The sequence below is a fragment of the Penicillium argentinense genome (assembly GCF_028826775.1).
Source record: "Penicillium argentinense strain IBT 30761 chromosome Unknown utg000009l_segment0_segment0, whole genome shotgun sequence".
Classification (NCBI taxonomy): domain Eukaryota; kingdom Fungi; phylum Ascomycota; class Eurotiomycetes; order Eurotiales; family Aspergillaceae; genus Penicillium; species Penicillium argentinense.
Window position 1 is genome coordinate 1,209,149 of NW_026622668.1, and position 25,841 is coordinate 1,234,989.

Consider the following 25,841-nt stretch of genomic DNA (forward strand, 5'->3'; position numbering starts at 1 on the left):
ATGTTAGTCCCTCGCCTCCCGATTCCTCGATCTCGAAGACTGGGTGGAAAGCACGACCGTTGACATCCTAGGTGGCCTCCACCCCATGCAGGCGAGAGGATTGGGTGCTGAAGACCCGGTGTATACATGCCGGTGTGGTTCTGGTCATCTCGCAGAACAGCTAAGCCGCAATTGATGTCCCAGATAGGGAAGGAATTGGTCATTGAAATAACGACGAATGGTATTCGGTATCCTATGGGATATGCTCATAAAAATGTATCGTTCACAACAGGTCACTCCTTTCCGCCTAGATTCTCCTCGCCTTTTTATTTTGAAATCATCGCGCATCATTCGTGACAGGGGAATATACTTCCATGTTTACGAGCTGTTCTTCTTCATCTGTGCAACACGAATGCTGACAGCCCGCTTGTGAGCCTCGAGGCCTTCCACCGCGGCCAGGGTCTCGACAGTCTTCGAAAGACCGAGCAGACCGTCGGCAGTCAAACTTGAGCTGGTGATGTGTTTCAGGAATGATCCCAGGTTGACACCAGAATATTGCTTGGCGTAGCCGTAAGTAGCTGGAATGTTGTTAATTCTGGAACTGTGTATTGAAAGGAGTAGAAGATAGCCATGAACTTACGCAGAGAGTGGTTGACACCAGCCGAGTAGTCACCGACGCTCTCGGGGGTCCAGGGTCCAATGAAGACACTGCCGGCATTCTGGACCTGCTCAACCACAGCCTCGGCTCCGTCAACCTGGAGAATCAAGTGCTCGGGGGCGTAGTTGTTGCTGAGGGTCATTGCCTCGTTGATGTCCCGCACCACGAAGGTAACGGAGTGAGCCAGGGAGCCGCGGACAATGTCCATACGGGGGAGGGCCTTGGCCTGAGCGTCCACCTCGTCCTCGATGGCGCGCAGTTGCTTCTCGTTCAGGTCAACGGCAATGAGAATCACCTGCGAGTCAACACCGTGCTCGGCCTGGCTTAGCAAGTCGGAGGCGACAAAGGCCGGGTTGGCAGACTTGTCGGCAATCACTAGAACCTCACTGGGACCAGCAGGCATGTCAATGCTCACACCAGCGGAGGTGTCGTTAGACACGAGCATCTTGGCCGCAGTCACGAATTGGTTACCGGGTCCAAGAATCTTGTCCACCTTGCTGATGCTCTCGGTACCGTAGGCCATAGCAGCCACAGCTTGGGCACCACCGGCGAGCACAATGCTCTCGGCACCGACCTTATGCGCAACGTAGACGATCTCCGGGGAGATGCTGCCATCCGAGCGAGGAGGCGAAGCAAGAACAATCTTCTGGCAGCCGGCCACCATAGCAGGAACACCCAGCATCATAGCCGTGGAGGGAAGTACGGCAGTACCACCAGGAATGTACAGACCGACACGTTCAATGGCACGCGAGAAACGAGAGCAGACCACACCGGGCATGGTTTCCATCTTGAGGGCGTCGTTGCTACCCCCTCTGGGCCGAGTGGAACCGTTCAATGTTACCAATGCTAATATCGATGGCCTCCTGGGTCTCAGAAGACAATTTCATGAGCTCAGCGGGGAAAGGAGCGTGGATGACCGGGGAGGTCAGTGATGTGGCCTTCTCAAACTTGTGGGTGTACTTGAGCACACCAGCATCACCGTTCTCGCGGACATCCTGAATAATAGGCTTGACCAGACCGACAATGGCGTCGTTGGACTTCTGGGAAGGACGCTTGAGGAAGTCGCTGACCTCCTTGGCAGTTGCTGAAGCTGTAATCACACGCTTCATTTCAATACGCGTGGTACGATCCTCCTCCGGCGCAGGAACTGGGGCAGGGGCAGGAGCCGGCTTCGACTGAGGAGCAGTCAGACCAGCCTTTTCAGCCCAAGGGCCCTTGGCATCGCCCTTTCTCCGCTTCACCTTCAAACTTTTGAGGTCGAGGTTGCGCTCAATGTCCTCCAGAGTGACACCAGCAGCGGTACACTTGGTAAGCGCAAAGTAGAAGAGGTCGGCAGCCTCGAAGGCGATCTCCTCCTTGGTGGTAGCACGGCATAGCTCCTCGGCCTCCTCCATCACCTTGGCCTCCACGAGCTTGGGCTCGTTGAAGAGACGAGCGGTATACGATCCAGCGGGGGCGTCCGCCTTGCGGGCCGAGAGGGTCTTCTGAAGACGAGACAGACCAGCGGCAGCTCCGAAGCAAGTCTCGGTACCGAGGTGGCAGAAGCCTGGAATGAGTAAATTAGCAACACGTCGCAAAGGACAAGAAGAAATTAGGAGAGCCTTACCACGACCAATCTGCTTTACAACAAACACCAGGCAGTCGGCGTCACAGTCGAACCCGATGCGGATCAACTCCTGCACATCACCGCTCGACTGGCCCTTGTACCACAGACCGCGCTTGCGGCTCTGGTAGACACCGGTTCCGGTGCGAAGAGCCTCGGCAATGCTCTCGTCGTTGCTCCAGACCATACCCAGGCATGACCCCCGTTCATCGGTAACGGATGTAGCATACAGACCATTGGCCTGGTCGGTAACAGCCCGCGCAGCTATCAACTTCGCAGCAGATATTTGACCCGCAGCATCCCGCTCGACAGTCAAGGTCTGAGAGGGAACAATGGCAATTGCGCCCTGCTGCGTGACCTGGATCACAGATTCCTCCGACGCAGTCTCGTCTCCGTAGGTTGCGAACAGACGCGGTGAGTCCGAGCTGATGTTCAATTTTGTGGCGGCGGTGGAGACATTGGCGGGGCTGGTGCAGACACCGACATCGTTGCGTTCGGAGGCATTGGCGGCGACCCACTGTTGCAAAGCGTCCAGCTGGTTGTCTGCCAAGGCATAAACGAGCAGTCGAGAGGAAGGAACCGATTGTTCCTGGGAAAGAGCAGTCAATTGGTCGAGGGTGATGAGGATCTTGGCGGCACCGGCGTTCAGAATGTCGACGAGGTCTCCGGCCGAGGAGACGGCAGTCGCCTCAACGTAGACATCGAGGTTGCGGAAGTTTTGGCGCAGGAACTGCTCGGCCTCTTGCAGATTCGCGACCTTCACCAGCACGCGGCCGAAGTAGGCAATCTGCTTGAGCGAGAGTCCGGAGGTGGGGTTGGAGGGGTAGGAGATAAGGAGGGGCGTGGCCATGGTGGGCGAATATCCAGTATCAAGCCAGAGAGATGATCGGAGGAAAAGACGAGGATATCGAGATCCCCGGCGGAGTTTTGGGGGCGCGTGGAGAGGAAAAATGTGGAAAGGCGATGACTCTTTTTTTGCCCCGGTCTGGTTGGCCCGCCGCTGAATCATCTGCCGCAACCCGATCATCGGGGATCTGATATCGCACTCCACTTTCGGGACTTTTCAGTTGCTTTTAGTTGATCGAATAGTGTCATCGCATTCACCTTGGCATTCGACTATATTCTTTGATCTCTTCTTCCACTCTCAGTTGATGGTTCATAGTTTGTACACAATTTTATAGGCAGAGACGATGCCATCCCGATATTCCTGGAGCCCATTGGTGACGGCCTGGAGACCCTGAAGCACCCGGGGCTTGTTCGGTTTGACCAAACCCTGCTCAAACCACGTTGGTAGATTCTCAAATAGCTCACGGGAGAGCTCATGGTCTTCTAGTGAGGCCTGTGATTCTGGATGTTAGCCAAGTGGATATTTTTTCAAGAATGACCACAAAAGGCATGAGTGTGTCGCTTACCGGCCAATGGAACTGGGCATAGCGATGGTCCTTCAGGAATGCAGTCCACACGAGGATATCAGTCACATGTGTATTGGGAGTGACCAACTCGGTGTTGGCCTTTCCCGGCCGGACAGTACAGAGATTTCCTTTGCGGTCACCAAGGGCTCGAGAAGCGATGGACGAGGACGTAGTATTGCCAATCGTATCGAAAATGTGTTGGAGATTGGGAGCAGCCTGCGTAATGTGCTCGATGACCTTTGGATCATTATAGTCGAACACATGTTTGGCCCCGCAAGACTGCACTAGGTCTGCATTGCGAGGACTGCAGGTTGTGATCACGTCAAAACCACAGATAGACGCCAGATGGATTGTATAAAGACCGACACTGGCTATTCATCTCATGTTAGTCTCATCTGGTAAACAGATCAGATGGAATGAATGGGATTTGCGTACAGCTGCCATCCCACACCAACACAATGGTGTCTGTGACGCTGGAGCGGTCGAGATTCAAACAGCCCTTGGAGAACAGGGCGAGCCATGCGGTCGCTGCTGCCAAGGGGACAGTACTCGCCTGCGCCTTCGAGATACCCAGCGGGAGCTTGAAGGAGATTTGCTGATCTGCCACGGTATATTCGCTATAGCCACCTAAGCCGGGGACCTGACCTCTCCTATGATGAAAGGACCGTGAGTGCCTTCGTCAGGGCCCGGAAATTCCGAATGGAAACAAGGACCTACCTCCCCAGATGAGACCCGCCACAACATCACCGTTGGCAAGACGAGTCACCCCGCTACCAAGCTCGGTTACCTCCCCAACAAAGTCACATCCCAGGACCGCCCCGTCTTCGAAGGCATTTACCTCGAAACATTGTACTGGCCGACAGTGAGTTGCGGCGAATTCGCATCGGATACAGAGCATAGGAGCCTACCATCTGTCGGGTTCTGTGCCACGTGCGATACTTTCACCTGCACCTGGCCGGCGTTGGGTGAAGGCAGCGGATATTGCTCCTGGACCAACTGAGGGGGTTGTCCTGCGGGTACACGAACGACGAGGGTGTTTCCAGTTGATCCCATGATGTTGATCGGCTTCGACAGTAATCAAACTCTTTCGTACGAGGAAACGAGTCAGGCTGTGGAAGATAAGATCTTGCAGTTATGCCACTGTTTTCGCAAAAAGTCGTCCGTCTATACTTCGCATTTAGGATCAGGCTGAGTTGACAAATCTGATCCACGCAGCCATCTTGAAAACCCCTGGGTTGCGCTTCCAACTGCTGTTTTGGTCAGACCACGCCACTGAGAGGGATCAATTTTTCATACCTATTTGAGAGAAAATCTAAATTCTCGTGGGTGATATTTCGTTCCAAGTCCGCGATATGTCTGTTCTAGCCAGGGTGATCCAAGTTTGTTGCCACTTATTTTGTTTAAGGTTGGACGATTACACAGCATCGGGTTCCTGAGTCGCATCCATGGGTGACCCAGGCCCAACTTCACAATTATTGTCTGAGCATATTATATTCCAAGATAGTCTAATCAACTTGAATACATGTTTAAATGACCGAGTAACTGTGTTTTTGTTTTCTGGTGCCCAGCGCAGGAGCTTCTTCCATGTAGTATATACCTCTAGTATACCCTTGGCCAGTTGGAAGCAGAATTATCAACATGTTACATCTGAAGTATCGCCAAAGCCGACAGACCTGTCCATTTGCTACCAGCCGTAGGCTTCGACGGCACTATGGGTGTGTTCGAAGATCTGCAGGAGCAGGAGATGCCCAAAATGAAATGGCCGGCTTAGCATCTCCACCAGTTGCAATCAGCCCCGGTGCCAAGCACCCTAGCGCGCGATTCTGGGGCAGCAAGTGTGTCTCTGGAGGAGTCTGGATACGCCCTTGGACTAGTCGCTACTAGTCAAGTAGTAGTACTCAGTTGCACTCGGCAAGTCTACGCCGTGACGCCATGGCTATGAGCGCGAGACATACAGGTTGCAGGTCCCTGTGCGAGCGTGCATGCGATCCCCCTTCCCGACGCCACTGGGGGATCCAAGCTCAAAGTTGCTCGAGGGGAACGGACTCCGCATCCTGTCATCTGCCCCCGTCACCGGGTGTCGCTGTCCGGGTAAATAAGGTAAGGTAGGGTTGTGTTTTATGGACACGCGATCGGGCCATGACGGCTTGCATACGGAGTGACGCTGGTCGGACTCGGCCCAGCACCCCTCGAGAGTGGGACAGCATTCCCCCGATGGGCCAGAACTGGCATGACAACGGCCAATCGACTGCCGGCATGGCGTGCAGATCCCCAGGGCGACGAAGGGAAGAGTGGAAGTGCAATAATAAATAATGCAAGAAGTGGAAGTGGAAGTGGAAGTGGAAGTGGAAGTGGAAGTGGAAGTGGAAGTGCAGGTACGGGAAAGTAAACAGATCGATGTGACGCCTCGGCTTCCCCTTTCGTGCTCCCCCCCATGCGTTCCCACACTTGTCGCCGATCCACCTCCAACTCGCCCTGCATATAAGAGTCGCATTGACCCGCCTGGGTGGTCCCTCGTTAGCGACTGGAATTCCTCATCGTGATACCCCGGCGCTGCCCTGTTTATTTATACAACTTTCCGTTCCTTACTATATCCATTCAGTCCTGGAGTGCTCACCCCTCACACCATGCGCGTTCTCTTGTCGCTCCCTATCGCGGCCCTGGGCCTCGTGGGCTCCACGGTAGCTTATCCCTACGGCGAGACCGAGGCTGTTCTGCGCCAGGAACCCTCCACCAACCAGGCCAAAGCAGATGCCGTCAAGGAGGCCTTCCAGCATGCGTGGGATGGCTATATGAAATATGCATTTCCCCACGACGAGCTGACTCCGGTTAGCAATGGCCATGCCGACTCCAGGTAAGCACTGTGTCCTCGGCGCAGATATCCAGCAACAGGTGATGGAGAGGACTCGGCAAGGCTAACGATGTCGGGGATAGGAACGGATGGGGCGCTTCCGCAGTCGACGCTCTCTCCACAGCGGTCATTATGGGCAAGGCCGATGTCGTGAACATCATTCTCGAGCACGTCGCGAAGATCGACTTCTCCAAGACCTCCGATACCGTCAGCTTGTTCGAAACCACGATCCGCTACTTGGCCGGTATGCTGTCGGGTTACGACTTGCTGCAGGGACCCGCTAGCGATCTTGTCAACAACCAGAAACTCATCGACGAATTACTCACCCAGTCCAAGAACCTGGCCGATGTGCTCAAGTTTGCCTTCGACACCCCATCCGGAGTTCCATACAATAACCTCAACATTACCTCGAAGGGTAACGACGGCGCGACAACCAATGGGCTTGCCGTGACGGGAACATTGGTTCTAGAATGGACGCGTCTCTCCGACTTGACCGGAAACGATGAATACGCCAAGCTGGGCCAGAAAGCCGAGTCGTACTTGCTGGACCCGCAACCATCTAGCGGCGAGCCATTCCCCGGCCTCGTGGGCAGCTCTATCAACATCGGGGACGGCCAATTTGCCGACGGCTCAGTCTCGTGGAACGGAGGCGACGACTCTTTCTATGAGTATCTGATCAAGATGTACGTGTACGACCCTAAGCGGTTCAGCACCTACAAGGACCGCTGGGTGCTCGCAGCTGAGTCGACCATCAAACACTTGGCGTCGCACCCACAGCCCCGTTCGGACCTGACGTTCCTGAGCTCGTACAATAATGGAAACTATGATCTCAGCTCCCAGCACCTGACCTGCTTCGACGGCGGTAGCTTCATCCTGGGTGGTACCGTGCTGGACCGCCAGGACTTCATCGACTTCGGTCTTCAGCTTGTCGATGGCTGCGAGGCGACCTACAACTCAACCCTGACGAAGATCGGCCCTGACTCCTGGGGCTGGGACCCGAAGAAAGTTCCCTCTGACCAGAAGGATTTCTATGAGCGTGCTGGCTTCTATATCAGCAGCGGCGCGTACGTCCTGCGCCCTGAGGTTATTGAGAGCTTCTACTATGCACACCGCGTTACTGGCAAGGAAATTGTGAGTATCCACTTGAACCTTTCCCATGCCCGAATTGCAAGATGGAATCTAATTGATCAACATATAGTACCGTGACTGGGTTTGGAATGCCTTTGTCGCGATCAATGAAACTTGCCGCACTGACTCCGGCTTTGCGGCCGTGTCGAACGTCAACAAGGCCAACGGAGGCTCCAAGTACGACAACCAGGAAAGCTTTCTTTTCGCCGAAGTCATGAAATACTCTTACCTCGCCCACTCCGAGGGTATGTATTTGCCAACATGCCTTGAAAACCCAAAAGTGCAGTCGCTAATTACCCACTATAGATGCCGCATGGCAAGTCCAGCGAGGCAGCAAAAACTCCTTTGTGTTCAACACCGAGGCCCACCCCATCCGCATTGCAAGCGATTAGATCTGTGACAAAGTGCGACACTGTACCTAAGATAGTTGCTTTCCTGGTGGTCGTCTAGTAGATAATCATTGCCTTAGAGCACCCTATACCGGGCCCCGTCATATATTTAATCTGATTATTTTTCTCTTTTCAGTGGGGTGTTTGCTTGCATCGGTCATAAACTTGATCAGGGCAGTACATCAAATACCGCTCTGCAGTATCAAATCCGTGTAGACGGTCGAGCTTCACGCTTTGTAGCCATCGTACCTGGCATCCTAGCTATCCTGAAGGTTGTTGCACTGTCGAGACGATTCTATCATAATCAAGACCACGTATTAGGCTGCTCAGCGCTCTCCATCGTCTACCCGTCTAGTTGATCAATATTACGGGGTGGAAATCGGATAAGAATAATTTGATAGTAATATTTGAGTAAGAATAATTGGTCAAGTATGCCAGATATCCAGTGTGTATGTGACTCCAGAATGTGGGTAATAATAAGGGTTCAGGTAAAAATAAAAAGTGGAAAATGAAAACGATAGTGGTATCACGATTCGGCAACTTCAGGAATCTCCTCGTCACCGGTTTCATCAGTCCGCTCGCTCGTCTCGCTGGCCTTATCGGATCTGCGCGACTTGCGCGAGAAGAAGCCAAGGCTGCTGCGGGTAGAACGATCGGCCGAGGGGACACTCGACACAGTACTGTCCATGCTCTTGCCCAGCTGCGTCTCATTGGCCATATCCTCGTCAATGTCTCCTTGCGAAGAGTCGCCCTTCTTGGAGAATAAACCCGAGCGATCCTTCCAAGAGCTAAACTTGCTAGAGCTGCCTTTGCGCGTAATCTTGCGAATAAACGATTCCTTAGATGCGTTGTCCGCCGATGTACCAGATGGCATGCGTTCCAAGGATTCGTACGAGTCACCGCCAAAGTGAGAAAGAGAGCGGGAATCGCGAGACGTGCGACGCTCATCAGGAGACCCATCGTCCAGTTGGAGATCGAAGGGTGCGCCAAGATCCTTAACCTTGTCTTTGCCTCTGTCTGATTTCTTGCTGGAGAAGATTCCCTTGAAGGACGGGGCAGCGGGATTCAGCTTTGGGGTGATTGGACGATGGGATGAAGAAGGCCGAGTGCCGATGGGGGCCTGGAGCGGCCGGAGTTGACGATCGTGAGAGTCCTCGACGAAATCCGGCTCACCAGTTAATCCCAATGGGAGATGGCCTGATGATCCATATTGAATCGATGGACGGCGTGATGGCGCTCTAGACCATGTAGATGGGGATGCCCAGTCGAGCCCAAGGGGACTATTGCGGTGACCAGTTTGATCCGTTGAAGGCCAACCAAAATGTCGATTGTCCGTTGAGGGATGCGGAAGCTGGTTTTGGTTGTCGAAAGAAAAGGTGGAGGACGGCCGAGGAGAGATAGAACCGCGACGAACACCACCGAGCAGAGACGATGGATCGATAGGATCGTGGCGAGGGCTAAACTGGTTGTATCCGGTGCTTAAGTCAGAGTTTCCACGGCTAGCGGCACCACTCTTCGCAAATTTAGTTGATGAGAAAATGTTCGAAAACGCGGCCCGGCGAGAAGGGACATGATCCGAAGAACTGTCTGTCGTAACCCCACTTGTGTTGCTCCGGGGAAACAATGACATGGCATTGGCCCAGTTGCCCGAGTAGCTGAGCCTTCGGCTCCGTGAGCCGATTGGGTCCAGCTCATCAACATTGCGTGGGAAAGACTGACTCTGCCCAGATTTCAAAGTTCCCAGCATCGGTGGTTCGTCAGCCAAGGTCTTGCCGCGGGGGCGGAAACCGAAAATTCCTGACAGTCTTCTAGACGCAGACTTTGGCTCCTCCCCTGCCACGGATAGTTGCATTGCCTGCGAGTCCGAATCCCGTCGATGGTGCGTTTCAAGCGGACTAGCAAATATGCTACCAGGCCTGCTCCCCGAAGAAACGGGCGATGCAGGACCATGCCCAAAGCCATCCAATGGATTATTTGAGGAATCCAAAGTGGAAAACCGTGGGTGAGTGACGGGCCGCGGGAACTCAGGCGACTCCTCGTCTCCCAGAAGATCGGATGGCAGGAAGGCATCGGCGCGGGGACTCATTTGCGGGTTGTTAAACGAAGTCTCCATATCAGACCGCATAATCTCAGGCGGATCGGCAAGACCGGGAAGAGTCATCCCGTTGTTGATATTGAAGATAGGAGGGAATGTCGGAGAGCTTGTAGTTGGCGGATTGTAGTTTAGACCTCCTGGGAACGCTGATTCGACTCCAGGGTAGTTGACGGGTGAAGAAACATTGCTGGTCAAGGAGCTGCGGTGGCGGCGAGGTCGGATTGTTGCAGTATTCGACATGTCCAAATCCAATGCCGGCAAAGAAAATGGCCCTGAACTACCAGGTCGCTGCGTGGTAAGCCACTTCAATCGTTCTTGGGCCTCTTGGTACTGTTGCTGGGCCTGGGCATGAATGTTCACGAGTGTGGCATATCGGGCATGTAAGTTAGCCAGCTTCACCTCCCACTGCCGGGCCCGCTCATTGTCGATTCGGTCCAGTTCCTTGCCATCTTCAGTGTCACCACCTTGTAGACCCTGTCTCTCGTCCTCCAGCTTCTTGATTTTACCGCCTTTATCTTGGATATCGTCATCGATGGTTTTCATATCCGCCTGCTCTTCCGCAATCTTTTTGCGGATTTCATCGGCTCGAGTCTGCCCATCTTCCTCCAGGCGCGTCTGCTCTTCTTTGATTTGTGCAGCATCGCTAGTCATCCGAGCAACTTTTTCTTGCCAGCGCAAAATGTCATTCTTGCGCTTCATGCGCTCCGCCTCTTTCTGCTGAAGGAGTCTCATGCGCTTGGACTTTTCGCCCTGGACGGAACGGTTGACACTCTCCAACTTGGAGACATGCTTCTTCAAATCCCCACTGGCTTCATCCTTCTCCTTGACACGCTTCTTCAGTTCATCGCGCTGTTTCTCGAGGTCCTTTAGGAGGGCGATATGTTCGTCCTCTTCTTCCGTTGCTTGCTTTTCAACGTTGTCGTTCTCTTGCTGCAGACATTTCAGTCGGTCCGCCAGTTGTTCGAGTGTCTCATCCCGTTTATTTTTCGCAGAGTTTTTAAGTAATTCGTCAGAATGACCATGCATTGTGTCGGTCGTTCCGGTTGCAGGTGACAGCTTGCGACCAGTAGAAGGCCGCTTGCCAGGCAATTGACCAGCGCTGTGTTCGCGGGACATAACCGGTGCTGAGGGTGCTGGCAGGCCGATTGTCGATTTGGGAATCGACGCTCGAATGGTTGGTCCGCTGGCAGTAGCATCTTGTTGGGCACGGGACAATGGAAGAGATTTCGTTTGAGTATGGAGAATCGCGCTGGGAGTTTGGAAATTCGCTGCGCTAACTGAAAGCACGCAAATGTGATAGACGCTGCCAGGAACAAGGTTCAAAATTTCGACGGCCGTTTCTGCTCGCTTCGATTCGCCCACTAAAGATCTTTAGCATGTCTGACTGCCAGGAGGTTGGCCATGCACCAAGAAATCGAGATGTAACGTACCTTTGACGTTGTTAACTTGGATGATATGCTTGTGGATTGAATTGTGAAAGTCCGGTTGCTTCCATGCAAGGCGAATCTCACGTGCCGTGATCTCTTCAAGGGTAACCTCTGGGGAGGTGGGATGTCCAGACCCAGTTTCTCGACTAGGATATCGTTCGGGGTCTGGCAGACTTGCCATGCTCGATAAAGGAGCCTTAAGACGAGTGAAGTTTAGTCGGGAGCCGGCGAAAACAGAGCAACATGAGAACTCACCAGATCAGAGCCCATAAGATTGAGACCGCCAGAAAGAGAGCCATGACGCCTCTAACCCTCACTCGTGGGACGACGGTAGGGTAAGCGTCGAAAGCGAGGTGGAGTGGCTCATACATCCCAGCGTCGAGCACCCATGGACGCGGGCAGCGAGGACCGGGTGAGTTGTGAGAGTTCCGTTACTGTCTTGATCTGCCTGTCTCCATTTCGGTGGGACGTGTCACGTGAAATTAGTCAGATTCCTCCCAAGCGGGTCAGCGCTATCATGACCCTTCCCCGCGCTCGACTCTCTGCATGACTGTATATCACGGTTAGTGAGGGATTGTCTCTTTTTTGAGACTATGGTGATCTCAAACCCATCAGATGAGTTATACCAATAATATCGGCTATGTACCACAATGTCTTTAACGGGTTACTCGGAGGGATTGTTGAAGGAGGAGACATCAAATCAGTACAGAAGTAAAACGAGAATAGCTAACTGAAGAATTCGCCAATATACGGCAATTCATCGAAAAATAAATTCAATATGACCTATTTAATTGCCAAAAAATTGAGCAACTCTGTCGAAAGACGACGAGTTCTCGTACACCGAGTCATCTGCAGCAGTACTCGATGACCACAAACGGCTAGCGCAATCACGGGCTCGAGATCGGCCGCTAATCCCAAATGAAAACAGCCAACGCGAACGACCTCGGCAGGTTGGCCGTGCTTAGTCATAAACGTTGGGTGTTGAATGTGTTGAAGAAGACCAACAGATCCGGAGACCCCGTCTAGTTAATGAGAAAACTGGGCGACCTTATTTTCTCTTGTCAGTTCCCTCATTTTCTATTTTCTCCCATCTCCTGCACAAATATTGTGGCGGTGGTGATGCACCTGCTCCTTAGCTGAGTGTCACATGGGCCGTTTGGCGGCGGCGATTCCTCCTACTTCCGACTCCCAACGGACCTGCCATTTCCCCTCCTCCTGCCGATCCACTTCCTCGACGACACCCTGCACATCCTTTTCGTTTCCTCGAGCCTGAAGATCTTCGCGGAGCTGTGCCTTCGGGGTGCTCAACCCTACCGGCGCCATGCAGTACGTCCGAAGTATCAGCGGTTCTGTCTCCAAGACATGGAACTCGATCAACCCGGCGACATTGAGCGGAGCTATCGATGTGATTGTGATAGAACAAGAAGATGGTAAGCAATATATCGATGAAATTCCCTGGCCGAGGCTCAGGCTAACATGTTTCCTCCAAGGAACCCTCGCCTGCTCGCCCTTTCACGTCCGCTTCGGCAAGTTCTCGCTCTTGCGTCCGTTCGAAAAAAAGGTGGAATTTAAAGTCAATGGGGTGAAACAAGACTATGCTATGAAACTGGGAGAAGGAGGCGAAGCGTTTTTTGTCTTCGAAACCACGGACGATATCCCCGCATCTCTGCAAACTTCTCCGCTGGTATCTCCAGCGAGTAGCCCGAAGGTCCCAACTGAAGACCTCGAGTCGTCTCTCCAAGAACCAGAATATCTGGATCTAGAGAAATCGAGTGGTGATGCTGTCTCTGAAGGTGCGAAAACGCCGCCGACCATGCCATTTCCGCGACAGTCCCGGGCAACTACAGATTTAGGTAAGTCGAATAATCGATCTTTGCTTCTTTTCGGGTTCTCTAATGCGAGTGTCGTCATAAAGGTACAATCACTCCCTTGTCGCGTTCTCCGGTAGATTCGGATCTCAGTCCTGCCCTCCACGCCCCGTTCAACTCGAAACCTTCGCTCGATCACTCGGTGTCGGAGAACATACTTTCGACCAGGCTTCCTCAATCTGCACCTGGTGATCGAACTTCCATGGCCAGTGCAGAGCCGACTTCTGACGATGATGCGAAGCAACTCAACCGCCCCCGCAGCCCTCCTCCGGTGTCTCCTCAAGAGGCGATGGATCGAGCTATCTCGCTATCCAAGAAGTTGTCCGGATCGAACATTCCATCACATGTCAACGAGACCGGAGATCTCATGTTGGACATGACAGGCTACAAGAGTAACGAGGAGGATGCTCTCCGGGCCGAAGTTCTAGCTCGCAAGATTCTAGCAGAGGAATTGGAAGGAAGCTATGACATTGGGGCCCTTATCGGCGCAGATGAGCATGGCAACTTGTGGATTTACAGCAGTGAAGAGGCAAAGGAGGCCGCTGACCGGAGAGCGACAATAAACTCCATGCGACCTAATACTGCATTAAGCGAAGATGCGATTTCAGACCCGGGTTATCACAGTGAGGGAGACCGCAGCCCTCTGGATCCGTCCTTGACTGCGCGTCATCATCGAACCAAATCGGATGTTCAGCCTGGATTTCCCACTCCGCCCCATTCGCCAATGCATGATTCATTTGCGGTTGAGACGCGCAACTACGCCAAAACCTTGCGCTTGACCAGTGATCAACTCAAGGCTCTCGATTTGAAGCCCGGCCCAAACACTATGTCGTTCAGTGTTAATAAGGCTACCTGCACTGCGTCTATGTATCTCTGGAATGGGAATACCCCAATTGTCATTTCAGATATCGATGGCACTATCACGAAGTATGTTCATCCCCATGAGGTCTTCTCTCTTGCAAATGATACTGACCACCAATCGCAGATCGGACGCCCTTGGACATGTTCTGAACATGATAGGACGTGACTGGACACATGCGGGAGTCGCCAAGTTATACACCGATATTGTCAACAATGGCTACAACATCATGTATCTTACCAGTCGATCAGTCGGGCAGTCGGACACCACTCGCGCATACCTGTACGGTGTTTGTCAAGATGGCTATCGGCTGCCAAAAGGTCCTGTCATCTGCAGTCCAGACAGGACAATGGCTGCGCTGAGACGCGAGATTTATCTCAGAAAGCCCGAGGTATTCAAGATGGCTTGCTTGCGCGACGTCCTCAATTTATTCTCCGGGAAGGAGAATCCGTTCTACGCCGGATTTGGAAATCGGTTGACCGATGCCTTGAGTTATCGAACTGTCAACATTCCTTCCACGCGCATCTTCACGATCAACTCCAACGCTGAGGTTTCTCTTGATTTGCTCAGTCTGAACAAGTATAAGAGCAGCTATGTGACGATGCAAGAGCTGTTGGATCATTTCTTCCCTCCAACCAGCCTTCTGGTGCAATCAGGCGGCGAGGAGTACACAGATTTCACGTACTGGCGTGACACGCCTCAGGACTTGGATGATTTCTCTACCACCGACAGCGAAGATGAGGATGATGGCGAAGACGAGGACGAAGGCGACGACGATGAAAACGGAGAAGTTGATATTTTTGTGGAAGAGGAGGATGCTGACGAAGAAGACTATGATGACGATGATGAGCTGAGTGGCGGCGAGGGCAGCGAATACCAAGACGAAGACGGTCGTGATCTCGAAGCAAGTTACATTTCGCAGGCCTCCGAGGCCGTATCCAATCCGGCGGGGTCCATAGTGGAATCTGTTGAGGATCCAGAAGGTGTGGACGAACCCATCATCAAAGAAGATAATACCCCTTCCGCCGCTCAAACTTCAGAAGCTCCAGAGCTTGCTACTTCCACCACGCTTCCCCTTCGACCCAAGTCCCGTGAGACCTGAACATATTCTCACTGTGATTGTCTGCATTGACACTGTCCAACCTGGTGATGAGATACCCTGTTCAACACATTTGCATGCAGATCCGGAGTTGGAACCTGCACCATACACAAGCCTTGTTTTGTTCTATGTGCTTTTAATTTTGCATTCATGGCGTTTGAAGATTGGCTGTTTAGAGTAACCTTTTTGCATGAAATACATCGTCCATATAGTTGCATATGAACATCGCTCCTCATGACTCGACATTTAAGGTACTGTCTGGCCTCCATGTATTCTCCATTCGTCCGGAAATCAATATGTATGTATCGTTGCGTGGTGTATCTGGACCATTGCCCAGGTGGGAAGGAAGCGTCTCCTCGCTGGATCAATCTAAAAGACAAATCCTTGGAGATTCTTCTCGTGCTCCAAGTTCCACGCTCTTTTGATTATTAGATCAACCTTGCTAGTATCGGTGAAACCTCCATAGGTGGCTAGGGTTCGTGTCTTTCTCTCGATTTCCTCCCTGCAAGAAGATTTCAGTGTTAGCCTCGACTGGTTTCTTACCTGGAATCCTAGAGACTTCACCTTGTCAGGGGAGTTCAGGATCTCCCTTTGCAAACTCGACAGACTCAGAGAACTTCTGTCCTGACTTGCAGGTGACAATGACAGTGCCTTTCCATTTCTCTGGGAACGCCCTATCAATGTCCGAATCAAGTTCCATCGTAACACGGTTTTGGAAATCTCTTAATGAGCCGTCATTTAGGTCATCTTCAGTAAAGTCGGTGATCATAGCGTGCCCTTTCTTCGCCGCAATCGCCAGAACAAAGCCCATCGAGAATTTACTCTGATGAACAGTCTCGCCTCGCCCGCTTAGACCCAGAACATTCACAGCAGCCTGGTAGGTGCGTGTCGTAATTGATTCAATATCATCAAACATAACACTTTTCTTCTTCATTAGGCTCAAAAGCGCATCAACGCTGGGATGAGTGTGTCTGCACGAGGCGTGCCATTTAAAGCTAGAGCGGGAAACCTCGAAATCCCTTCCAAGATTTTCATCAATTGCCTCAGGGTGCGTATCTCCGGGAACAAGGGCGACGCCCATAGCTTTAGGCCCTTCGAGAATATCGGCAGGTCCAAGGAGGCCGTCTCGAGCGGAATAGGCAGCGAAGATCCCATCGAAGCATGCTTTTCCAGTATGAACTTGCTTGGAGTGTGTTGCATCCATAAGGAATTGCCACAACCCTGCTGCTTGAGTTCCGGCTGTTCCAATTGCAGACAATGTTTGCTCCGCGCTTAGCTTGAGGAGATGTGCTGTTGCGGCTGCGACACCAATGACGCCACCTGTTGCGGTGGAGTGGAAGCGCTGCTTCAGTGTAAGCTACTTTAACCTTGTGACAAGAGACTGTCATTTTCTGGGGAATATACTTCATAATGGCTTTTACCGAGAAACTCGCCAACTCGACAGCCAACTTCATAGCCAACAACGCAGGCTGTGATGAATTCTTCTCCATTGGAGTCCAGATCTTGAGCTACAGCAAGAGCCGCAGGAAAGATAACAGTTGCCTAGTACAAAGTCAATATGTTCACCTTGTACATGAAAAGGTAAAGGAGGGTTGTCAACAAAAAGAACTTACAGGATGCATAATACTCCGGTTATGGAGGTCATCCTGTTCAACCACATGGGACGCAGCTCCATTAACCAGACTAGCGAAGGCCGGACTAGTCGTGAACTTCAAAGCACCATCGATCAATTCGCTCTTGCCATTAGACGGACCCATTTGAACCGCAAATTGAGCCATCGCGTTTACTGCCGGATGATGGCGACCGGCAATGGCACAGCCTAGAGTATCTAAGAAGAAGTCCTTGGTCTTTTGGACCACCTCATCCGGGATATCGCCATATCGTAGATTGGCAGCCCATGTTGCTAGTCGCTCAGTTCGTGTTTCTTGCGGCATCGTGTATACTAATTGTGCGCATTAATTTCTGGCCGTGAATTGCTGCGAAATGAGAGAATTATTGAATCCCGCGATGTCCGACCCCGGGGCATCCTCCACCTGAGGGGCATTACAGTGAGCGCTCCAGTGAGAACAGCCCACTTTCCGAGGTAACTGCGGTGCCGAGTAGGCGACTCCAGTGGGGCGTTGGTTGCTTGAGAGCCCTCGAGTGCTGGCTTGCGCGCGCCTGGAGACAAGGCCATATAACCGGCCCAATGAGACTGGGGTAGCGGAAAGGTGGGGAAGTGGGCTACGTTCAAGTTGTTCACGATCTATGGAACATGGAATGGGACAGGATAGCAAGAGTCAATATGTCTATTATGTTGCCTATTTACGAGGCTCTTCAATGGGCCTTTTTATCTCCAAGGTCTTCTTTCAACGTCTATTTTGATGCCGAGCCAGTATCCTCAACTGCGTCTGCGCGATCCCAACTCTCGACTTCTAGAGTTCGGACCTGGCTCTCAATTGCCAAAATTCGCTGCTGCCACTCCTTTTTTGCCTTCTCTTGCAGTTCCCAAATATTTTTGAATTGCTCAAAAATGAAGTATGGTAGCTCGGGGGTCTTTTGGTTCTTGCGGTAGTCATATGTGACAATATCCTCGTGGCAACGAGCTGCAGGGCGTTGCTTGGCTTCCGACATGATCATGACCTGTAGCTGGAATGCAGACTGGGAGGATATCGACGAGGAAGGGTCGCACACTAGCTTGTGGTAGACAGAGATCTTGTCTGGGAATATCATGGGCTGTAACCGATATCCTCGTCAGTCCCACCCGGTCCGACACCCTCTACATTCCACCGACCCATTTGAATGAACTTACAAACTTATAGTCGACCTTGATGCTTCGCAGTATAAGCCCAATACCGGTCGAGTTCAAAAGATTGAGCCACTGCTTCTCGTTCGCTTTGTCAAAATGGATTCCGACTTTGCGTGTCCAGTTCACTCGGGCGGATTCGGCGTATCGAACGTAGGTAACGTTGTTGACATGTCCTGTCCATTATCTCATCATTAGTTCCTTCATCGGGTAGTCAAATGCAAATTGAGCGATATCGAAGCATACCCTGATTCAGATGTCAGCAAACTTTCAATTTAAACCTGGGATATTTGCGCATCCCTTTCGCAAGCAATAAGGGTTGACACTCACCATGACGTCCTATTTTCTCGCAAACAAGGCGTTAGTAACTTCGAGATTCCCCAGTTTAAATATTCCAGGGCTTCCGGGGCCATACCATTTCTCCCCAGACCACATTGTGCCGATACAAGCCGCATCGCTTCTCATCAGTCAGGAATCCCTCACTGCCCGCGATCAATTCGCGCCAGTCCCGGGCTAATTGTTGAAGAATCTTGCCTGCCTCGTCCACCTGAGCCGGCTTGAGACCAAACATCATGCAGCGGCCCACCCGTCTCTTCATCATGGTAAGCCATCGCGGGTCGATCCCATGCGGTCGTGCAGGAGGCTTCACCGGGGCCGAGGTGCCGGCGTTCTGTACTGGGGAGGTCGCAGAAAGGAATCGGCTTGTGGGGGGCACGGGAATGGAGTGAAGCAACTTCCTGCTGAAAATCGATCGGGGTATCATGGTGGGCGCTGTTGTAGGGAAAAGATTAGGGTGACGCAGCTGCGATCATCCGCGATCGCGAATGCGGCCAGCCTCGGAAGCTTGGGCCACGCCCGGGGAGAACCCCGCGTCCCCAACCGCGGCCCCGTCGGCCCGGAGGCTACTGCTGCCTTGCACAACTGGAAACTCGAGCTCTGTGATTACCTCCATAGCATAGTTAGACTCGGTATTTCAATGGCAGGTAACACTGGCCAAGTGGGTATTCCGGCTCATGGCATGCAATGTCGACTTAGATAGGTCTCAAACCAGGAGCTAAAAACAAGAGAAAAGTACGCATCAACCACCGAACATGGGAGCACATGGTAACATTTGGTAGCACCGGCAGCCGTAATGTATTCCTATTGCACCGCTGACATCGCCCAACTCCCGCCCTCGTCTTCCAAGTGCATTGTCTTTTTAACTATTGATTGCTCTCATTCCCAAGAATCAAATACCACGGGATTTTATCTGCTTGGAATGTTGAGTCTGACCAGCATCGACTAGATTTGAGTGTTCTCATCAAAAATGATAATTGGCACAGCACTGACGGTTATGCGAAAGCGCCAATCAGCATAGTTACCTTCTGAAGGCGTGGCAGAGCAAAGGTCTCGAAGTGAACGACAATATCTACGACGGCACATAGAAAGGCTTGACTCGATGCATCAACACCATTTACAAAGGTGTGCGGTCTTCAAGCTGGTCCTTTTTCGTTGGGAAACCGAATGTCCATGTTTTTGCGTCCTCCGCACTGCGAATGGTTGGCTCTGCAGGGCGACCGAGCGACCGGGGTGGAAGTTCGTGGGCCGAATGGCGAGGTTGCTAAGACCCAGGCATATAAGGAGGTCATTGTTGGCAGTGGAGTTTACGAATCCTCGAAGCGGGTGATGCTATCTGGAATCGGACCGGAAAATGCACTGGCGCAATTCGGCATGAAGGCCATCTCCAGCTCGCTGCATGTCGGCCAGAACCTGCCTGACCACCCTATCCTGCCACATGTTTTCCGTCTAAAACACGGCCTAGGCTTGGGTGACCACCTGCTCCGAGCTGGCCCGCAAAAAGCAGGAGCTGTCTCCGCCTACAATCGTAACCATTAAACATTTTTGCCCCCTAGGCAGCGACTTGCTGGATCTAGTCGGTTACTCGCGTATTGATGAGCGCCTCGCTAGAATCAAAGAGTATGTCAAGGCAAAGCAGGACAACGGTGGCAAGGACCTGTTTGGTCCAGCTGGACAGCCGCGCGTTTAAATTGATTTCGTTGTGAGTACAAATTGTATACTTTCATATCCTCACGCCTAATAACTAATTCTTTCTAGCGAATGTTCTTTGATGCTTTCCAATGGCATAATCCCGTTCCCCAGAAAGAAGCTGGTTCACTGTTATAGTTGACTTATTGCGCCCCATCTCGAATCCCGGTTGGGTAAAGCTGCGATCTGAAAATCCACTCGACGATCCATACATCAGCACCAATTACTTCAATAACCTCCTGGATGTGGTCGCCATACGGGAGGGTATTCGATATGAGGATGACATTCTCATGCATGGCGAGGGTTTCAAGGATATGATTGGTGAAGACTATACTGGCCTATGCCGCGGAACTCCGACGAGGCCATGGACACTATGATTCTGGAACGCTCGCAGACTGGATACTGTATGTGCCTGCCAGCGCTTTAGAACATTGGATCGTGCTAACTCGAACTATTTAGATCCATGTGGAACCTATAGCCTATCCAAGAGTATGGACAAGAGTGTTGTTGATGGCCAGCTGAAAGTGCATGGCTTCAAGAATGTTCGAGTGATTGATGTTCTGTTTTCCACGTCATTCCGGATTGTCGTATCCAAGATCCGGTCTATATGATCGGCGAAAAGGGCGCTGACATTATCAAAACTTCTCACACGGACCTTTACTGAATACTTCCCTTCCTCAGCAAAATTTAGCTTTTCAATAATTAATCTCATACAATTTGTTTTACCAACTAAGCTCCACTATCCCAGGGGATGAAACGCATATGCGGCATACCCAAATACCCGCCTAGGAACGTATGATAACCAACAAAAATGAAAGTTCGTTTAAATCAAAAATCCGAAATTCTCAAAGCTTTATTATTTTGAATCGCCTTTAGATCGAAAATGCCACTTTTAATGTACGGACGAAGAAGATACGTATACTCACTACGGGAAGTCTCGGCGCACCACGTGATGCGGAGTCCAAACCGGCTATATGCGGGGCGGATCATTCCCGACGCTGCCAACATCTCCGCATCCACCATTCTGAAGCTCAAAGCCACCGCGGGCAGGCCGCAGCGAATGGAAGACAATGGTGAATCTTGAGCTGCGCCGACAGGTGATCACCGTCTACAAAGGTATGTAACGTATCATCTGAAGTTCCAGGCGACATCAAACAACAAGAGTGCGGAACTCGGAGGTTGAGCTTGGAGCTTGCGTCACTACTAGCACTCGCTGACCTAGCTATGAAATGGAACCTAGAGCTCTTGTTTCTAGGCCGGGAATATCCTCTCGGATATCAATATTTCCGCGATCGACTCCATCGCGCGTTTTCAAAGCAAGCACATATCAACGAGGAGGACGAGATACGGAAGGCCATAGCCCGAGCTGAATTCGTGAAGAAAGGTGAGCTTCTACCATGATGCTCTCTAGCTATGGCATCTCAAATACTAATTTCTTCGTTCAGAGGTTGAAGCATTGTGAGCAACTACGCTATCCCCTATTTCGGCTTCCCCTGCATCATACTGGATTTCATCCTCGAGACAATACTCGGATGTACTTCCTACGGACTCCGACATGGTCATATATTGAAGGTCATTCTGTTATTCTTCTATATCTCTCTTGTCCCGTGGACAACACCGGGTTAGACACATTTTCATGATTCGCACACATTTCTGTCATACATCATAGCACATCGTGCGATCACAACCTTTGACCTCCCCAGAGTCTGACTTCTATTGGCGATGATAACTGACCAGCTCACCAAACTAGGTACTACTTGAAGCGGTACCGGACGCTGAAAAAGCGCTATGAGAATTCCTGAAACACCTCGTCGCAGATCTCGAGTATCTGCCGTAACAGCCTCATGCAATCGGTTTTCCCCCAGATCATATGCACCCCGAAACCCCGGAAAGGACCAAGCAAAAACCAAAGGAAAAGGAAACCAAACAAATAATAAAACATCACAACTTGGGGGTATCACCAATACGAAGAGCAATCAATGATCACTATCTTTCTTTCTTTCTTTTCTTTTTTTTTCTTTTTTGCTTCGTGCCTGCCGAAATCACCGAAAGGATCTGTGGAAGAGCGTGGGGGGGGCTTATTTCTTTTTCCCCCACCACGCACTGACTTCGAGACACTCGCCACTGGCGACGCCGCCTTTTTGGAAGAGATCGGTGTTCATGGCCGCCCACCACCGGTCCCATTCGTCGCGCCCTTTCCCACTAGCTTCTATGAGCATGGGCTCCAGCCCTTCAATCATTTGAATCACTGTGAGAAGCGCAGTCCGCCGAATGGAGCACTGCTCCGGCGTCAAGGCTTTTCGGGCACGGCCCTTGGAATCTTTGCCTTGGCCTTCACGCTCCCATCGTAATTCCCCCAGTGGGATAGCGATGCGGCGACTGTCGATATTCTCTAATAGATCGATCTCCGAATTGAATGAGAGCCCGATGGTGGCACAGGGCACCGCCGTGAGTTTGCGACAGTCAAATGATTTCTCGATCCAGGAATTGTAGTCCACCAGAAACTTGTTGTGAGCACGTGTGAATGGGGTGGCGGAGGAAAAAGTATAAGTCGCGGTTTGGTCGGCAATCTCCTGTTCCTTCGAAGAAGTCTTGCGGGCCGGTGCCGGGTTGGGCAGCAGCGAACGGAAGACCCAGTCGGAATCCCATACCTCCAAGGTGCCTCCCGATTTCAAGACTCGGAGGGGTTCCCTCAACCCCGACGCTTGTTGCGCCGGGCTGGACGGGCACATGCCGGCGTCCTTGATGAAAACCAGATCGAAGTAGTCGTCCGGGAAAGGGAGGCGGGGTTTGCGAAGATCATGTCGTTTGAATGTCCAGTTCATGCCCTGCTTGCGCAGGTCCGGGGCGAACGAGACAAAGTCGATGCCGACGAAGGAGACGTTCGGCTGCCCGTGCCGGACAAAGTACTCGTGGCACAGGCCCGACCACAAGCCCGACCCGCAGGCGATCTCCAGGACGCGCTTGGGCGGGCGATTGGCCAGGTGGGGGTTGCAAAACGGGCCGCCAAAGACGCGCAGCAGCATCATGGTGCGCAGGCTCTGGCGGTGGATCTCGGGGAGGTCGCATGGGAGAGGATAGAGGTTGTCGGGGTCGCGGAGGTAGGTACGATCGCCTTGTCGCGTGAGAGGGTAGGTGTTGTAGTCGGTTAAGGAGCCCAAGGACGAGGAAGAGGTTGCGGCGAAGGTCGAGCTGAGGTTGGAGTGGACGTCCGAGCCGGACGCCGCGACGAATGAGGCCGTCCCTGCCGACATCATGTCCATCGCCGGTTCAAGCGCATCGAATTGTCCCCGTCGTTCTTTAATGTGGTGCTCCGGTCGGTCGCATTCTCGGCGTGTAATTGGGCTGTTTCATGAACTGTGAGACATGCTCGTCTGCGTCGTATGTGTTGGTCTTTCGTTTCGTTCCACAGTTCAGTCGTTACTCTGCTACCACAGAATCGCCGTCGCAGTATGCGCAGCCTGGGGAGGAAGTCCGGAAGTGCGGTTGGTAGAAAATTAGAAGTAGAAAAGCCGAAGCGATCAAAGCGGCTCGGAAAATATTCTTTAGTGCAATCGGGGCGCAGAAGGGAAAATTTTTCTATTTTTTCCTTACGGTCTCCCAATGTTGACTGGATTCGAGACACCGAGCAGGGTTCAAAGCTGGAGGTGAAGCTGCAAGAGAAGCCTCCGAACGCGGCACAGTGTACTAAAGAAGAGGGGGGGAATAAAGAGGAAAAGAGGGCGTCCGTGTCTCCCGAGTGCAGTACTAGTGACCCCTGGATCGAAGTGGCATTGAACAGTATCCACTCGAGTCCAGAAGGGAGCTAGTTCCTTCACGTAATGGAGTCCATTATTCTGGTTATGAATATTACTAGTATTTATACGGCACCGGCAGTCTCGACACTAGCTGCTCGTAGTCCTCTCCAGACGATCCAATCGCATCCGTCGCGTTTGTCCAACGACCTCAACTACTCATTTTTGTCCGTTGACTCCCCCGCAGCACTACTATTACTACTACTACTAGTAGTAGTTAGTCCCGAACATCTGACTGATACGAGTCGGCGACGATGGCTGACTGTTGACATCATCGACTCGAGTGCCACGGACCACTGGGACCACTCGTTCCAAAGATCCAGCTGGATTCGCCGCAAGAGGCGAATGGATAGCTCCGGGAACTATTCACGGACATGCACCCGGATGTCCCGCCAGCGGACCTCCCGAGGCAACGGTTCATGACTGAGCAGCTGACTGCCCACCGTTGCCAAAGCCCTGAAGGATCCTGAAGGCTCCAGCTGGGATCTCCCGCCGGTGCGTGCGTGCGTGGGTTGACACGTGCGACGTCGGGGTCGATCCTGCTCGCGGGAGGAGCAGTTCCGTACCGTCCAGAAGGTACTACTACTAGTATAGGTAGGTTATCAGTCGCAACTCTCGCTCTTTGGGTCTCGTACTCGGTGTTGCGCATGGGGCTATTACGGCGTTGCCACTGACTCGTACTGTGCATGCGATGCATCACGGCCGAAAGTACAGGGCCAAAGTCCGAGTCACTACTACCAGTAGTTAACTGTGTACTACTGTATAGTAGTATAACTGTACAGTGGTAACTATAGTACCACAGGGTAGAATGGATGGACGTGACACGAATCGGCCGGGACGGAGAAGGGAGGGCGAATACCGTAGATCCCTATCCGCCATTGTCCACCCAATTCTCAGGTCCAGAGACGGGTCCTAGCGATGAATAGCCCCTCCTCTATCTGATACCCCGGGCTGCCCTGTGCCCTCGTCTTGAGCCCCCGGCCCGGTGGTGGGAGAGCACGTTGCTCCTAGCCGCGGCCTGCTCGTCTGGATATAATATCCCCCTTCGCTCGGACGCTGGCACACGGGCATCTTTATTGACACTCTCCCCACCGACCCGGGCCCTGGGTACCTGCCAACGCATTTCGTACCTGCAGCCCCATCCAGCACGCCGATCGTACTTTTGCTCGGCACTTCCTAGGACTCGTCAGATTCTTCTGTCGCCGCGGCATCTCTGTGTTGCGAACTGGTCTAGCCGCGGCCACTCTCAGACCTCACCACAGAAATACCGTGGGACGGCGGGGAGGAGTGCTCGATGGCCGCTGAGAGCGCGGACGCCACGAGGGCCACGGGCCCCGGCGCAGGCAGCCGTGTGTCTTGGTGGCCACCGAGACAGAGGCGAAGGGGGTGGGGCCTCGTGATCGACAAAAGGCATCACACATGTCTCTTTTTTGGATTCGCGATTTGGGTTTTGGGGATTTGGGGTAAAGTCAATAGTGCTGATGCAGAGCTGCGTTATACTTTGGATCGATGGTTAGTGTGCCGGCAAAAACCCGGGCACCAGCCACCTAAGGAGGTATACGCAGCTCGCACTAGTGAGCCTCCTTGTTGCGGCAAAGAGGCGCAGAGAAACGACTTACTCCTGCAAGGGCAGTCGGTACTATCCGTCAAGTAGAAGGAATTTCCAGATCAGACACACCGTCTGGGGTAGATTTTCGTACTACTACCTAGGTAGTAATCAGGGGGCACTAGTATATGCGGTACTGCCACCAAGTATTGTGTCAATCCGGGACAGGGCCCGTCCCATTTGATGGATAGCCCAGGGGCAGACAGGGCAATAGTCGGAGCTATATGACATTATACCGATCGCTCGGTCAGCGTAATTGCACT

At 52.4% G+C, this 25,841-nt stretch overlaps 11 protein-coding genes across 11 annotated transcripts; 5 read left to right on the forward strand and 6 right to left on the reverse strand.

Moving 5' to 3' along the window:
• Positions 1–357: 357 nt before the first annotated feature.
• N7532_008050 (histidine biosynthesis protein HIS4) lies at positions 358–3,090 on the reverse strand (the record flags this gene model as incomplete). Its single annotated transcript, XM_056620542.1, has 4 exons — positions 358–557; positions 620–1,449; positions 1,517–2,183; positions 2,244–3,090. The coding sequence occupies 4 exons, from the start codon at positions 3,088–3,090 to the stop codon at positions 358–360; spliced, it is 2,544 nt and encodes an 847-aa protein (XP_056471348.1).
• Positions 3,091–3,396: 306 nt separating this feature from the next.
• Positions 3,397–4,705, reverse strand: N7532_008051 (zinc-binding alcohol dehydrogenase family protein; the record flags this gene model as incomplete). The annotated part of the gene is made up of 5 exons (XM_056620543.1): positions 3,397–3,579; positions 3,653–4,023; positions 4,088–4,302; positions 4,366–4,504; positions 4,561–4,705. 5 exons carry the CDS (start codon positions 4,703–4,705, stop codon positions 3,397–3,399), a joined length of 1,053 nt encoding a protein of 350 aa, XP_056471349.1.
• A 1,574-nt stretch (positions 4,706–6,279) lies between these two features.
• Positions 6,280–8,023, forward strand: N7532_008052 (glycoside hydrolase family 47 protein; the record flags this gene model as incomplete). Its single annotated transcript, XM_056620544.1, has 4 exons — positions 6,280–6,506; positions 6,587–7,634; positions 7,702–7,876; positions 7,938–8,023. The coding sequence occupies 4 exons, from the start codon at positions 6,280–6,282 to the stop codon at positions 8,021–8,023; spliced, it is 1,536 nt and encodes a 511-aa protein (XP_056471350.1).
• A 523-nt stretch (positions 8,024–8,546) lies between these two features.
• On the reverse strand, positions 8,547–11,913 carry N7532_008053 (Fibronectin type III domain protein; the record flags this gene model as incomplete). The annotated part of the gene is made up of 3 exons (XM_056620545.1): positions 8,547–11,476; positions 11,546–11,724; positions 11,798–11,913. The coding sequence occupies 3 exons, from the start codon at positions 11,911–11,913 to the stop codon at positions 8,547–8,549; spliced, it is 3,225 nt and encodes a 1,074-aa protein (XP_056471351.1).
• A 950-nt stretch (positions 11,914–12,863) lies between these two features.
• Positions 12,864–15,371, forward strand: N7532_008054 (putative lipin Smp2; the record flags this gene model as incomplete). Its single annotated transcript, XM_056620546.1, has 4 exons — positions 12,864–12,972; positions 13,033–13,395; positions 13,458–14,337; positions 14,396–15,371. 4 exons carry the CDS (start codon positions 12,864–12,866, stop codon positions 15,369–15,371), a joined length of 2,328 nt encoding a protein of 775 aa, XP_056471352.1.
• A 366-nt stretch (positions 15,372–15,737) lies between these two features.
• Positions 15,738–17,302, reverse strand: N7532_008055 (MmgE/PrpD family protein; the record flags this gene model as incomplete). Its single annotated transcript, XM_056620547.1, has 4 exons — positions 15,738–15,870; positions 15,977–16,725; positions 16,773–16,910; positions 16,982–17,302. The coding sequence occupies 4 exons, from the start codon at positions 17,300–17,302 to the stop codon at positions 15,738–15,740; spliced, it is 1,341 nt and encodes a 446-aa protein (XP_056471353.1).
• A 421-nt stretch (positions 17,303–17,723) lies between these two features.
• On the reverse strand, positions 17,724–18,916 carry N7532_008056 (thioesterase family protein; the record flags this gene model as incomplete). The annotated part of the gene is made up of 4 exons (XM_056620548.1): positions 17,724–18,083; positions 18,160–18,329; positions 18,484–18,499; positions 18,569–18,916. The coding sequence occupies 4 exons, from the start codon at positions 18,914–18,916 to the stop codon at positions 17,724–17,726; spliced, it is 894 nt and encodes a 297-aa protein (XP_056471354.1).
• Positions 18,917–19,656: 740 nt separating this feature from the next.
• On the forward strand, positions 19,657–20,316 carry N7532_008057 (uncharacterized protein; the record flags this gene model as incomplete). The annotated part of the gene is made up of 3 exons (XM_056620549.1): positions 19,657–20,017; positions 20,046–20,173; positions 20,248–20,316. 3 exons carry the CDS (start codon positions 19,657–19,659, stop codon positions 20,314–20,316), a joined length of 558 nt encoding a protein of 185 aa, XP_056471355.1.
• A 202-nt stretch (positions 20,317–20,518) lies between these two features.
• Positions 20,519–20,789, forward strand: N7532_008058 (GMC-type oxidoreductase; the record flags this gene model as incomplete). Its single annotated transcript, XM_056620550.1, has 2 exons — positions 20,519–20,582; positions 20,638–20,789. 2 exons carry the CDS (start codon positions 20,519–20,521, stop codon positions 20,787–20,789), a joined length of 216 nt encoding a protein of 71 aa, XP_056471356.1.
• Positions 20,790–21,248: 459 nt separating this feature from the next.
• N7532_008059 (uncharacterized protein) lies at positions 21,249–21,579 on the forward strand (the record flags this gene model as incomplete). Its single annotated transcript, XM_056620551.1, has 2 exons — positions 21,249–21,294; positions 21,323–21,579. 2 exons carry the CDS (start codon positions 21,249–21,251, stop codon positions 21,577–21,579), a joined length of 303 nt encoding a protein of 100 aa, XP_056471357.1.
• A 677-nt stretch (positions 21,580–22,256) lies between these two features.
• N7532_008060 (class I SAM-dependent methyltransferase) lies at positions 22,257–23,441 on the reverse strand (the record flags this gene model as incomplete). Its single annotated transcript, XM_056620552.1, has 1 exon — positions 22,257–23,441. One exon carries the CDS (start codon positions 23,439–23,441, stop codon positions 22,257–22,259), a length of 1,185 nt encoding a protein of 394 aa, XP_056471358.1.
• Positions 23,442–25,841: the final 2,400 nt, after the last annotated feature.